Source organism: Puccinia triticina, chromosome 5A (assembly GCF_026914185.1).
Source record: "Puccinia triticina chromosome 5A, complete sequence".
Taxonomy (NCBI): domain Eukaryota; kingdom Fungi; phylum Basidiomycota; class Pucciniomycetes; order Pucciniales; family Pucciniaceae; genus Puccinia; species Puccinia triticina.
This window is the reverse complement of record NC_070562.1, coordinates 4,524,840-4,539,267: the sequence shown is the minus strand read 5'-3', so window position 1 is coordinate 4,539,267 and position 14,428 is coordinate 4,524,840. Positions and strand designations below refer to the sequence as shown.

Sequence of the window (14,428 nt, the reverse complement as noted above, 5' to 3'; positions counted from 1 at the left end):
TGATTTGAAAGGTTATTTTGGGCTTCTATCAACGTTTTATCTGGGTTCCTCGACGCTCTACCGGCGATGCTCTCAGGCCGTTACATATGTGGACACGCGGCTGATGCCTATGGACGACAAGATGTGATTGCTCGAAGGTTGCAATGCGCCCAATTTTTGGACCATCTGTGATACATATTCCGACATCATTGGTCAATTGAGATACACACATTCTCCGTGATCCCTGCATAACCTTTTCCATCCCATACATCTCGTAGTACATAAAAGCACCTAGAGCCAAGTCCCTATGACCAGTTGGGGTTTGTTTCATCGATGGTTTCAAACCTTGGATAGGGGCCAGGATGTCCGCTGGGCTCAGTAATTAGCGAATCGCAGTGATGACGATTGGAGACGCCGTGCTAGACCTGTTCAGCGTGGTATCACTCGCCGGGTGAAGCTTACACAGGGTAACTTCATCAACAACTATCCGTAAGTTGCTCATTGCCTACGTACCAGTGTGCGCTATCTAGCCACGCCAGCTGACCATGCTTCACGCTTGCTGACACAGGGTTCCTAAGGCGGTTTCTAACTCCATCGAACAAAAATACCTTCAGCAAGCTGTTGGGAAGCAATTCTCTCATCTTCGTTACACAGCAGCTACTTGTGACCTGGATGACTTCACTCCCGAAAACGGGTGGAAACTTAGGACTGCAACCACTGGCAATGAAACCAAATTACTCATCGCAGTCACGTACTACAATGAGGATAAGGTGCTCTTTGCTCATACCATGCATGGTGTGATGTTGAACGTGAGCTTTCTTCCGCATACTTCATCACAGAGTACTTAATCAATTAAGCGAATATTTTTTTCTTTTTGATTAAAGATACGGGACATTTGCAAATCCAACTCCAAATTTTGGAATGGCAAAGGGGCCGAAGCTGGCCAAAAGGGTAGTGGATGGCAGAAAATTGTTGTTTGCTTGATTTTTGACGGAATTGGGCCATGTGACAAAGTTCAGCAGTTCTTCTTCCTCTCCACCGATGAATCCTGATTACTGAACTTGGTTTTTTATCCTTTTTTTTGTAAATCGTGCTAGAATGTGCTTGATATTCTTGCCACTGTTGGCGTTTATCAGGATGGACTGATGAAAAAAGAAATCGACGGCAAAGAGACCGTTGCTCACATTTTTGAAGTTCGTGCCCCTTGAAGCAGTGCGCCTGAATGCCCAACAATTGACAACAACCCGTATTGTTTTTAGTACGCTACTCAGCTCTCGGTGGATCACAAGCCGTCTCTAGGGTCACGGGGTTTTGGCGTCAGGTGCGGGGCGGCCCCGCAGCGGCAAAGCCGCTTGGCCTCTAGTTCATCCATGTTTGTAGTGTTTGGGGGGTCAGTTGTAATCGCCGCGACGTCTAGATCAGGGACAAGCTTGGCTAGAATCCGCAATCCGCACGGTTTGTGTGTGATCGAGCGGCCGCGGATTGAGATCAGGATGTCGAACCGGTACAGAAAAGGGGTGCCGAGTATGACGTCGTAATCTCCTGCAACTGGTCCAATCCGTAGCCAAACTGCCTCGAACTCCAGGGGAGAGTTATCGGCCGTGAGAGTACCAATGGTGTAGGTGTGTAGAAGCAACGGTGAAACAGCTACTATACAATACGGTATCTTCAGATACTTGTGTATTGTATCTGTTGAAAAATACAAAATTGTAAATACAAATGTATTGTATCTGCCTGAAGATACAATACCACAGTATTGTATCAATAAATTATTAAAACTTGATTTTCTTGTTTTTGGCCACTGTGGACTGTATACAGAAAAACGATCAAAAAACGTAAAAATACAGTATCTTGTATTGGGCTGTATTTTCAACAAGATACCAAAGTTTGAATACATTTGTATAGTATTGGTCTTTGAATACAATACAAATAAATAGTATTGGGTGCAAAACAGATACAAATACAGGCAGATACAGATACATGTATTGTATTTGTTTCACCGTTGGTAGAAGGAAGGGGGATCCTGAACTTTTTTTCAAGGCTAGGTTCACTTGGGTTGGGGTGGGTAGAGGTCGGATGGGGAGGCTGGTCGCCGTTGCTGCTTTGGGTGAGATGAGATTAATCTCAGAACCGGAGTCGATCAGGACGCGTAAGGGGGTGTTTGCCAGTTTTAGAGTGAGGATGACTCGTGGGGGTGGTCTTCTGCCACCTGAGGTTGGCATTCCGTGCGTAGTGCAGGTGTGGGATGTTCGTGTCGTCCAGGCAAAACAAAACGGAGTGGAATCAGTTCAAGAAAAAAAAAGTGTAAGAGGCTACGATGGTCCTCTTCACTGGTCTGGGGCTGAGGCTAATCTTTCTGGGTCTGGGCAGGGCTGGTTTGGGACAGAGTGCAGGGGGCAAGGCAATTATGCCTTGGAGGGATTCTAGAACCACTGTAACTCTGAATTTGCAAAGGGGAAGTGGTTAGTTCTTCCCTCTATGTACAACTGAAGAGGGAGATGAGGAAACAAGGATGATATAGAAGGAAAATGGTCGAGGCGTACCTAGCTCAGGGGAAGTGGTTAGTTCTTCCCTGCTGAGCTAGGAGGGTGCGGGCGGTCGAGGTCTAAGAGTCCTGCCAGGACTGGATCTGCGACATCCCCGTGATTGTCCTTGTGAGCTCGCGGGAAGCGGGCTCACAGCAGTGCTCACAAGCGTGGCATAAAGTAGAGTTTTTGGAATTGCGGTAGTAACTACCCGAGAAGTGCACACTTGGAGAGGAACTTACTTCTGATCAAGGAAAAGAACTTCTTCACTTGATCCGCGGTGAAGCGCCGCTTGAGCTCCGTGCCGTCCAGCTCCGCCAAGACATCCAATCACTCAAAACAGAGAATACATCAGGGTGTTGAATGTTAGTTGAAATTATAATTTTTTTTTAAACATCACATCATAGCACTTTTGAGTGATAATTTTTCATGTACCATTTAATATTCATTGCTCTGTTTTGAGTGATTGGGTGTTACATAAATATTTATTTTGTTGGATATGAGGACTAGTGATTAGGGGCTTAGGTTTGTTCATGAGGGGGTACAGTCGGAAATTGAATATGCAATTTGTGGTGAATTGATATTTCAAGGCTGCGCGCTGATGTGCGGCCAACGACCTGATCGACAACAGAAGAGCAAGATGCAGGTCGAGAGCGAGACGAACGCGGCGGAGGCGGAGTGGAAGAAGCAGAGGAAAGAGAAGAAAAAGCTCAGACAGTTGGAGAGAAAACGGAAACGAGATGAGCCCGAAGAACCCCAAGCGGAAGGACCACACCCGACCACTGACAAACATCAATCCCCACATAATCACGACCGAGTCGCCAAGCCTCAGACCTGTCCAGCTGATAATAGCCTTCCGATCACTACTAGCTCTTTGGGACAAACGGATAGTTCGCCAAAAACGGAAGCCTTAGTTGGATCCACCAATGAACTGGTTCCCCCGAAGAAGAAGAAACGAAAGGAACAAAATCGACCTTTGGACGATTTGATACCTTCGGTGATTGCCAACGATGAAGCTCAGGACGATCGACCACCGGGCTATTTTAATAATCGTGTCCAAATGACTGTCATCTCTAGTTCAGCGGCGAGGGAGCCGATTCCACCGTCTGAATTCTCGGACAAGGCCGCCAGAAAACTTCATTCTCCCGAGAAGGCTAAGAAATCGCGGAAAGCAACTCAGAGCACGAGCGACTCGATTCCGGCCCCTGAATCCTCGGCCACGTCCGCAACCAAACTTGATGCTCCCCAGAAGAAGGCCAGGAGTTCCGACACAGCAACTTCGGACAAGGGTCTCAAGACAGCGTCGCGAAAAGATCAGGTAGACTCAACTCTGAAAGCCAAAGATGCAGTAGAGGACCCCGATTTAGATCGAATCTTGATCGATTCCTCAAATCAAGAACTCTTGCAAGCATCTCACTTGCCTCTCTTCTTTCAAGAAAAAATCGTAAATATTACCTGTCGCGAGATGTTGGCGACTAAATGGTTAGACATCACTCATCTAAACGAGCTCACCGCTCTCTTCGGTCAGTCATCCCTAAGACAGAGGGGGATGCTAGCTTGTTCTTTTTTTTCCTTACAACGGAGAATACGAAAAAGATGATTATTGTTCTAACAAATGATTGGATATGGGTTCAGGACTGAAATTTAAAAAGGGGATATTTAGTACGGCGGAGAAAACGACGATCGCGAATATGATTCAAAAGTATTGCCAAGAGCAGAGGATAAGCATGCAGCAATTTAGGGAGCTGTTGACGCAAAAGAAGAAGAAAGGGGAGGGGCACAAGGTGAAAGAGATAGTGCCGACGATATCGGACGAACTTCCGGGGCGGCCGTTGATCTCGGTATGGAAGTACATCCGTAGGGCGTACGATACGCGGTGCAGGCTGGGCCCATGGACTCCGGAGGAAGAGGCCGCGTTGGTGGAGGCGCACAGGAAGCATGGCCAGTCCTGGACGGCGATCAGTGCAGCCGTTGGCCGGTCCGCGGATGACTGCAGGGACCGGTGGAAGAATCAAAGCTCTATTCGGGACGTTAAGAATCAAAATAAATGGTCTCAGGAGGAAATAGAGCATCTGAGGCAACTGATGGTCAAATCCAAATCGATTTACTCTGACCCGAAGTCTCTCAGCTGGGATGGCCTGTGGACTTGGATCAGTCAGGAAATGAAGGGTCGTCGTTCTCCACTTCAGTGTAGAAACAAATGGTTTGTGACCCACTCCTCCTTTTCCTCTCTACTGCTCCTCGATTTATTATTATGCTCATATCTCTTTCTTTGCATTTAGGGTCCGGACCTTACAATGTAGATGTGCCAAGGATGGCGAAATAAGGCTTTGGACGAATAGAGACACTTTACACTTGGCACAACAGTTGAGCACAAAGCCCCTCGCTACTCTTCTGTAGGGTGTCCAGGACTTTGACCGAATTCCTTACCGTTTGAACACAACAGACTAAAGAAATTGGGTCTAGTTGATGAAGTAGAGTTCGATTGGAAACAACTCTTGAATGCAGTCGAAGGCTGGGAGGTTTATAGTAAACAATATATGCGACAAAAATGGAAGATGATTCAGAAGTATGAGCAGAAGAAGCACTGCAACGATTGGGAGTGCTCGCGGGAATCCGCCGATTCCAGTGATCCTCCACGTACGTCTCTCTCTCTCATCTGCTCGATTGCCAAATCAGTTTGTTGTCTGTATTTAGGCGAGCAGATGTGAAACTGATTTGGGATATGTATGCCACTCCAGCGCTCGGCAATCAACAGACCATAGATAAATTGATCGAGAAATGGAGCAGTGAAGACGACGAGCTTCTCGACTCCCGCGCGATCACCAAGAGGCAAAGAAAATCGAAGGCAATCGTAGAGGAAGAGGATACCGATGAAGAGGGCAATGAGGAGGAGAGCAAGGATCAAGCGGGCAAGGAGGAAGAGGGCAAGGAGGAGGGAGCCTCCTCAGATAAGAAGAGCCAAAAGACGGCCAGCCAACGAAAGGCGAGTGAAAAGAAGGCAAGCGGAAAGAAGACGGGCCAAACCAAGAAGAGCTACAAGAAGAAGATCCATCGCAGCAAGTCAATTATCCACACCGACGATTCAGACGCCGACTGATCCTTTCTTCTGGTCTCCCAAGTTGCCCAGAACAAAAAAATGTGAACAAGAAGATCACCAATTGGTTATCCCTGAATTCTATCTTTTCTAGCATTGTCTTCTACTAATGATGAAAGTACATGTGATCACCTCGGATAGCCCAAGACTCTTACATGCGCCCAAGGCTTTTCTTCTTCCGTCTTTGATCATACGTCTCATATTGCACTGGACTATCGCCCACATGTACTTTTCCTCACATTTTTTCTGGCACGTGTTATGTGTTTCATGTGTGTACGTACGTGGCAGCCCGCCCGTTGCTGGTGAAGTGTTTGAATGGGAGGTGACAAGATGATCCAGGAGAACGGATGGATTGGATCGCGGCAACGCTTTGTCTTCTTCCTCACATAAAAATGTATGTTGTACATGTGTACCGGTTCACGCGGTAAGCCTGATACATACGTAAATATTTTTGTTTGAATACATACATCTCTCCTAGGATGGAAAGATGAGGCCCCTGAGTTGGCATAAAAAAGGGATGAGCTGTATGTGATCGTTGGAGAGGTTGAGCGGGTCCAATGATCAAATGCCTTTTTTTTTTTACAGAGAGAGGATCGTTGCGCGATGTAAAATCAAAACTGCACTCAAAAAAACAAAACAAAAAAAGCTGGGCGGGCGGGTTGGCGGGGGTGGGAGTGGAAGCTCGGCGGGAAGCGCGTGGATGGTGACAGCCGGGCCATGCGCGTCCTGCATCCGCGTTCACCCATGACAGCCTCGTTCTCCATCCAATCATGAAGCGGCATTTTTGGTGAGGGGATGTGTGTGCCTGGCACAGAGATGGCTGGGTCTGGCCGTGCCGGCTAAGCGGGGGATTGTGCTCAGGGTGCTATTAGTCGGCGGCAATCGAGGCTGAGCCGGGACATGGCCATCTTTGGCAGTCAGGGTGTGATGTAAGTGGCCGGTTTGAGGATGGTGGGTGTATGCGCTGGTCGGTAAGATACAGACAGTTCTTGTGGAAATCGCTATGGGGTATGGCTTTAGCCTGCTGAAACCGGACCCTTGGATTCCCTTAAAGCCTTCGCCCATCTTCCCTCGTCCATCTTCCCTCTCACTCACCACCAACACCAACACCAACACAAACGCAAACGCAACGATGGGCCCCAGCTCACCATCCCCCGTCCGCCCCCCAATGGCCTTTGCCCAACACTCCCTCGGCAGCACCGCCTCATTCGTCGGCATCCTCAAAGCGGTCAGTGCCCAGCCATCATCTGCACCATCCTATCCACCATGTGCTCACCATCACCTTGCCCCATCACAGGCAGCCCTCAGCGACCTCGAAAACCCAGACTTCTATCCCTCATCACAGACACCCGACAAGAAATCTCCCATGGCACTCCAAAAATCAGCCCACAAGGGGAAACTAATTGAGCCTGACAGTGAAGAGGATGACGAAGACGACGACGAGGACACGGCAGAAGAAGAAGACGACGATGACGACGACGACGGCGAGAGTGCTCAAGACGACCTTGTTGACACGCCCCCAGAAACATCGCCTCGGTTCAACTCCTTCCGCGGGCCATCCCAACTCGGCTATCCAAGCCCAAAAGCACTCCAGGGCCTAGCCTGCGAACTGATCAACCAGCAGAAGCGCGTCGCAGACCTGGCAGTACGCAAGGGGATCAACTCCACCACATTCACTCCTGAGCCTTCCTCCCATCGATCGTCCCTGAACCAGCCCACCCCTCGATCCTCTCTCCAGCTCAACCGCCACACCAGCACGCCGATCAAGCTCTCCGATTCCAACAACACCATCCAATCCTCCTGCGCCGACTCCGACTCGTACGTCAGCAGCGAAGAGAGGCTCCACAGATTGGAAGAACAGTTCGGCGTATGGCCCGGCAAGGACTCCCAGGGCCAACCCGAAACTGAAGCCTGGATCGCCCAAGTCCCTGGCGTCCTCTATCGGAGCGTGCTCGTCAACGGTCTCATCGTACTCACCGATCGCAGGCTGTGCTATCTTGCATACCTGCCTACGTTTGACAAGGGCCAGATCATCCGCGTAAGTCTTCAGCTGGCCCTTCTTCCACAAGCCTCCGTCTGACCCATCCTTTTCTTTTTACAGAGCGGGCCAGCTACCGTCAAAGCTGACAGCCGGTTCAACAAACGCCGGAGGAGATGGGTCGAATTAAGAACAGAGTTTGTTCCCCTTCCACCCTTATGATCAACTTGAGCTAACTTTCTCTCTATCTCTTAGTTCATTAACCGAATACCGCTTGAGCACCGAATTATTCCGCCCCTTGTCATCTTACCACTTCTCGGAGATCCAAAGAATCCTGCCCATCAGTTCCGGACAATCCAGAACACTATCCATCAGGCTTCTGGATGGTCGGCTGGTCGTGGTTGAATTTGATACCTCTGAAGCAGCCGACCTATGGCACCAAGACTTTGTCCGGGCCTTATTCAGCTTCAAGACCGACTACTCCAACCAGATCAGGATGATGCTCCCACTCAGCCGGATCAACAGCGTCCACCGCGAGACGTTTGAGAACATCGCCAAGATGATGGTCTTCGAGGTCGACTGTGCACCCTCCTTCTGCGGCTCCTCCAAGAGTGACGTCATCGAGCAGCAATCTGACCATCCCAGCAGCCCCGAACGGCCAACCATCGAGCTGTCCTACTATCTCAAACACGACCCCTTCGACGACACTGTCATCGCCGCCATCACCCAGGCCAAACTTCACGCGTCTGGCCACCCTTTCCCCGATTCCACTCCAGCACCGCTGCTCGAACTTTTGGACCATTCGTCGGCTGAAGACGAGGCTGAGGCCGAGAATAATACCGCCGGGAAACCTGACTCGAATAATTCGAGTAATAGCAAGTTGGCCAATCGATTCATCAAGGCCTTCGGCTTGGATGCGTCCGAAAAACTTACTGGTGGGATCTTATCTCTACCCATCAAGTTTGACGAGTTACTCAACTCTTGATATGTAACTTTTTTTTTTTAGTATACACGTGTGCTTTGCTGCGCACTTTGCCAACTCTGGGCCATATGGTCCTCAGCAATGACTACTTTTGTACGCGTTTACTTCGCCATCAGAAGTGACTCTCTACTTACTGATCTCTTCTTTTTCTAAACAAGGCTTTTGGCGGAGGGGTACAGTGATCACTCAAGATTATAAGCTGAGGGTTCCGATCAAGGACATTGGACAAGTCCGGGAAGCGACTGCATTCGGACTGACGCGTTTTGGGATCGCGATCGAACTAGCAGGAGCGCCGGACATCCGACTGGATTTTTCATCCAGGTCGACGCGGGAGGAAGTCGTGCAAGCCCTCGAAGAACATGCCCAGGCGGCGAAGGCGGAAGAAAAGCGGATCAACAGACGGCTCAGTAACATGCCGATCCCCAAACCCCTAGGCCAGAACACCGAACAGTTCAAGCTCAGCTCGCCCGCCCTGAAGAAACAGAGGCCGGTGGTGATCGACAAGCAACAGGTCGAGAGACCTGTTAAAGCTATGAAGATCATCTGTCTTGCCATCGGCTCCCGTGGCGATGTCCAGCCGTATATCGTAAGTCTCCCTTCTAACTTGCGCCCCCTTTCGGCTGTGCCTTAATCCGTGCCCACCGCCTCCCCTCTCTAGTCTCTCGCCAAACGGCTCATCCAGGACGGCCACACCGTCACCATTGCATCTCATCCTGAATACCGCCCTTGGGTCGAGTCCTTCGGCATCCGCTACAAGGACGTTGGAGGAGACCCCGCAGCGTTGATGGTAAGTCTTCCCTTCTGCCTCTCCATTCAAAGGCCGAGATATATACTAATCAAACCTCACCCTCAGAAACTGTCGGTTGAGCATCCATTTTTCAGCACCGGGTTTTTCAAAGAAGGGCTCGGTCGTTTTAGAACCTGGCTGGATGACCTCTTCATGGACTCCTGGCTGGCATGTCGAGACTCTGAAGCCGAATTGCTGATCGAGAGTCCTTCGACGTTTGCTGGCATTCACATCGCCGAGGCTCTTCGGATTCCCTACTTCCGGGCATTCACGATGACCTGGACGAGCACGTCGACATATCCTCAAGCGTTTGCCTCGAATATCGACCTGGGACCGTCTTACAACCTTCTGTCCTACTCGCTCTTCGACAACTTGATCTGGCGTGCCATGGCCGGCCAAGTGAACCGATGGCGGAAACAGACCCTGAAGATCCCGTCGACCTCGTTGGAGAAGATGCAGCCGTACAAGGTCCCGTTCCTGTACAACTTCAGCTCGGTGGTCGTCCCGAAGCCGCTGGACTGGCGCGACCATGTCGACGTGACCGGATACTGGTTCCTGGACCAGTCCCATGGGGAGTACGTCCCGCCGGCCGACCTAGTCGCGTTTATAGCGACAGCTCGGAAGGACCAGGTGCCATTGATCTACATCGGCTTCGGCTCCGTCACCGTCTCCGACCCCACCGCAGTCACCAAAGCGATCTATGCGGCCGTCACCCAGGCCGGTGTCCGAGCTATCGTGGCCAAAGGATGGAGCGAACGGGGGAACACTAAAACCTCCCTTGATGACGCCCCCATCGAGCCGCCCCCTCAGGTCTATGATCTCCATTCCGTCCCCCACGATTGGCTCTTTCCCCAGCTCGATGCTGTCTGTCATCACGGCGGAGCAGGGACAACCGGGATCTCGTTGAGATATGGCGTGCCTACCTTGATCCATCCTTTCTTTGGTGGTACGTTTCCTCTTCCTCTTCTCTTCATCTGCAGGATCAAACAGCTCAGATCTTTTCCTTCTTCTTCTTCTTGTCTTGTCTTTCCCTATCATTTTCATTTTCAGACCAACCATTCTGGGCTGACGTAAGCAAATATAAATCCTGAGCAGATCGAAAGGAGTGCTAATCATCCATCTTGTTATTTGTTGATGTTTAGCGGGTGACTAAATTAGGAGCAGGGATGCGTGTGGATTCGTTGACGACACAGAGCCTGTCGGATGCCTTCATGAAAGCGACGGGGGACCGAATCATGAAGGAGAAGGCGAGTCAAGTGGGGGAGAAGATCCGGGCGGAAGACGGGCCGACGCGAGCGGTGAACTTCATCTACCAGTACCTGGACTTCGCCCTCGAGCGAACCGAACATCGGGTCGCGCGGACCTCGCGCAAGAAGCGGTGGGTGCCGAGCGTGTCGGCCTGTACGACCAGCCAGCCGGCGGCCAGCGTTGACGGCTCGCACCCCGAGCTTCAAGAGAGCCCATCCTTCAAGAAGACCGAGCTCCCGCTCCCCTCGTCTTCTTGTCTCGAGAACGAGCACCCCAACCAGCCGGCCCTCGTCGGCCTGCCAGCAGACGCCCTCCCCGCCCTCCCCTCTCCCCACAAGCCCGGCGGCTCTGAGGACGACCACGAGAGTCCAGACCTCCATCGCAAGAAATCCACGACCGTCGGGCCGCTCAGGTCCTACTCCCATCTCATCAAGATCCCCGACGCCATCTCCCCCGTCAAGTCCTGGTCCAAAATCAAAAAAATCTTCCTGTAAGCTCCCTCTCACTCGCCCTCCAGAGCCGTCCCAGCCGTCCCTCACATCCTTTTCTCTGTGTTTTCGACACGGCGCTGCAGACATCCGAAAGTCATCCAAAACGTCAGCTGACTCCAATCCTCAGCCGACCCCCGATCCAACCAGTACATATCTCTCTTTCTCGCTAGATTTCCCCCCGCCTGAAGTATTTATCGCCCCGTCGTCGTCCGCACTTAATAGCCTAGTAATCGCCCCCATTCGTGTCTTTCTTCCCCCCACCCCCCATTCGTTCTTCTCCTTCTTCATGGTGTATGCGCGAGTTTTTCTCCTACATACTCGGTTCTTTTCCGGACGCTTTTCGGTCATTGTCGGCTTCCATTCCCCATCCCGTCGTCCATCTTCCCCGCATCCCCCTCGTTCTCCGACCCCATTCCCTCGTGTTGTTGTGTGTTTTGTATGCATGTGTTTTGTCTGCTCGTTGTCCTTGTCGTTGTGTAATATCTTCCAGTCCTCCTAAGTTAGTCACGTATTAATGATCATCCACTCTATTCTCCTCCCGTTTGTCGTCTTTGAGTACATCTGCTTGGGGGGAGGACTGGATGTCCTCCGTCCAAGCCAACCAACTTGACACTCTCGGCGCAGCTTCCTGTTGCTAGTCCACTCACTGTCAGGCAATGTGAATGTGCTGGAATACTTTGGCATTTATTCGACGCGGGAGTGCTTCTCGGAAGAGGCCTCCTGCCCCTTCATTCCAGACTGCTGAACTGCATTGTTGCAGCTGTGTGCGGCGCAGTCGGCAGCAGCTCGGACTCCGCAGTCGGCGGGATGGATACGGCGGCGGAGAAGTCGGCGGACACCACAAACCCACTACAAACTACCACGTACCACGCCGGAAGGATGGCAGACCCAGCCAAACAACGCCCCTCCCACGATCAGGTGCTCTCGATCCTGGACGACCTAGACTCCTTTGCGCCAGTGCCAGCCACCCCAGCAGGGCCCAACACTGCCTCCTCCACCCAGCCGAACACAACCAAATACCTCAAGACCGCGAGCAACAGCAGCAAGCCAGCATCATCATCTCCGACGACTCATCCCAAAGGCGGCAAGCCCAGCAACAACCCGGCGAGCAACTCTGGCGACGCCCAAAGCGTCCTCGACTTCATCGACGAGATCACCCAACGAAGCTCGACGCCGACGGCCTCGATCGCCACCAAAAAGCTGACCTCCAGCCGGCCGGTCTCGCGCAAGCCGTCCACCTCCTCCCTCGGCCCACGCTCCGCCGATGGCCGTCTCGCCGAGCCCGAGCCAGCCCCGGCCACCACTCCTCTCACCTCGCCTACCGCCCCGCCCTCCTCTTCCTGGGGCTGGGGCTCCGTGCTCAAACAGGCCACCTCCTCCGTCCTGAGCCAGGCCAAGTCCGCCGCCGGCCAGGTCCAGTCCGTCGTCTCTGACCCCTCAAAGTCCTCGGAAATCGTCAAGAGCTTCAACTCCAACTTCCAGAACCAGATTAGTGGCCAGAGTGAAGCTGCCAAGAAATGGAAGGAGGGCGTCATGGGCTACGTCAAGGCCAGTGGGATCGATCAACTAGGTAAATGTGCCGTCATCTCTCCTGGACCGCAGCAGATTATGGTGTCCACTCACCTGTTTCTAAACAAATGACCGATCAGGGAAAGATCTGCAGGCCACTGGAATCAAGTCGCTGACGGATATCTTGAACATGGTTGCACCACCGATCTCCAAGCACGAGATAATTGATGTCCAACTATCCTACGACATGGTCGGCTACGACGGCATCGAGACCTTAGTCTATCGCTCCCTCTCCAAGGTAGTTATCCTCATCCGATTTTGATCGGATCTCGTCGCGTGTCTGAGCACGCGTCCCCGAGAACAGCTTCTGATCCTGTTGGGTTGGTGATGTTCACACAGGTCATGGAGCAAGTTGATGGGGGGGATTTGATTCTCAATAAGGGCGACGAGGAGCGGCCGAAGCCGTCGGAATCTGGCGAACCTGAACGCGACCTGCAAGCAGTTGAGGGGATGATGGAAGGCTATAAACTTGCATTGGTTCGTTTGGATAGCTTGGCCTCAGAGAGCAGAAAGAGCGATCTGAGCTGATCAGAGACTTTTTTTTTTGACACACAGGCGAATCTCGAGCAGATGATCAAGCGGATCGAAGCCCAGAAAGCCGAGCTTGGTTCCGCGAAGACGGAGGCAGGAGGATCGGAGACGAAAGAGACGACGACGACGGAAGAGGGCGTGCTTCCGATCACCCACTGTCCAGTATACGTCCGCATCCAGCCGATCCTCTCCCGTCTGCCCGTCTTTGGCTCTTCGGCCGGGCCCCTCCCGTCGACGGCTTCGGGCGCGACGTCAGCCGAGCCTGCCAAGGGCGGGGTCACCGTCGACCAGGAGAACCATCTCTTCTTCTTGATCCTGCTCAGGGACGTCAAGAACTCCCTCGACCATGCTACTATCACCCAGTCTACGCCGGCGACTTGGCTCGATATCCCCTTCGAGGAAAACGAATGGGTCGAGGACGTCTTGGTGGATGTCATCAGACGCGGGGTCGAAGTTGCGTACCCCCTCTCTCTCTCTCTTCTCCTTTCCAGGCTGTCTTGGTCGTGTCGAGTCTATTGCTCACCAATTTGCCCCCATAGATCATTGGACAACAGTACGTCAATGGTAGGATTAGCGGTCGGTCGGTACGAAACACGACGAACGAAGACGATCAACAGCAAACAGAAGAATCCTCGTCATCTTCAAAACCTGTTCCTTCTCCATCTAAACCTGAAGACAGCGCATCAAGCTGATCCATGCTGATTATCGAGGTGTTGCTTATTGATGTTCTTTTATGAGGGAGTCATTTCTGCTATGTCATTTCTTCTTTTTTTGTATGTAGTACACAATCAAATCAAGTCTCTCTATCTTATGTACTCCACAACCAAATTGTAAAATTAAGTATGTGCTTGATTGCAATCCAAAACTAACCTTACAACACCCAACATTGGCACATCAGCTTATAACAGAGCCGGCCAGACATCTATTCACTCGAATTTGTTCAATTGCCTCGACGACACAAACCTTAGCCCAGGTCTTATCGCGGGCCACTTGCAATACATACACCGAGTTACACGGCTGACTGGCTCTGTAAGCCGCCGCGCATGCTGAGTTTGAGAGACCGCCGACAAGCTTTGGCTTCGTTTAGACCGGAGTCGGGCATACACGTTGAACTGCATGTACTCCATGGTCCACGTCAAGTTTATCCCCGGATGTGCAAAAATCAACACGGATGTATAACTGGTGTTATCGGAAGCATTGAAAGATTGGCACAGTCAAACCTGTCTAACGACCTACCAGTA

General features: G+C 51.6%; 3 protein-coding genes across 3 annotated transcripts; all 3 read left to right on the top strand.

The window, feature by feature from the left end:
- Positions 1-286: 286 nt before the first annotated feature.
- PtA15_5A564 (uncharacterized protein) lies at positions 287-5,604 on the top strand (the record flags this gene model as incomplete). The annotated part of the gene is made up of 11 exons (XM_053169339.1): positions 287-343; positions 413-468; positions 548-788; positions 864-992; positions 1,077-1,172; positions 1,239-1,256; positions 3,136-4,027; positions 4,140-4,707; positions 4,787-4,870; positions 4,951-5,144; positions 5,246-5,604. 11 exons carry the CDS (start codon positions 287-289, stop codon positions 5,602-5,604), a joined length of 2,694 nt encoding a protein of 897 aa, XP_053020546.1.
- Positions 5,605-6,733: 1,129 nt separating this feature from the next.
- Positions 6,734-11,201, top strand: PtA15_5A563 (uncharacterized protein; the record flags this gene model as incomplete). Its single annotated transcript, XM_053169338.1, has 11 exons — positions 6,734-6,829; positions 6,899-7,639; positions 7,703-7,776; positions 7,835-8,514; positions 8,586-8,654; positions 8,720-9,147; positions 9,220-9,348; positions 9,415-10,294; positions 10,399-10,418; positions 10,491-11,086; positions 11,171-11,201. 11 exons carry the CDS (start codon positions 6,734-6,736, stop codon positions 11,199-11,201), a joined length of 3,744 nt encoding a protein of 1,247 aa, XP_053020545.1.
- A 693-nt stretch (positions 11,202-11,894) lies between these two features.
- PtA15_5A562 (uncharacterized protein) lies at positions 11,895-13,879 on the top strand (the record flags this gene model as incomplete). Its single annotated transcript, XM_053169337.1, has 5 exons — positions 11,895-12,657; positions 12,737-12,894; positions 12,996-13,133; positions 13,212-13,640; positions 13,727-13,879. 5 exons carry the CDS (start codon positions 11,895-11,897, stop codon positions 13,877-13,879), a joined length of 1,641 nt encoding a protein of 546 aa, XP_053020544.1.
- Between the last annotated feature and the right edge of the window lie 549 nt (positions 13,880-14,428).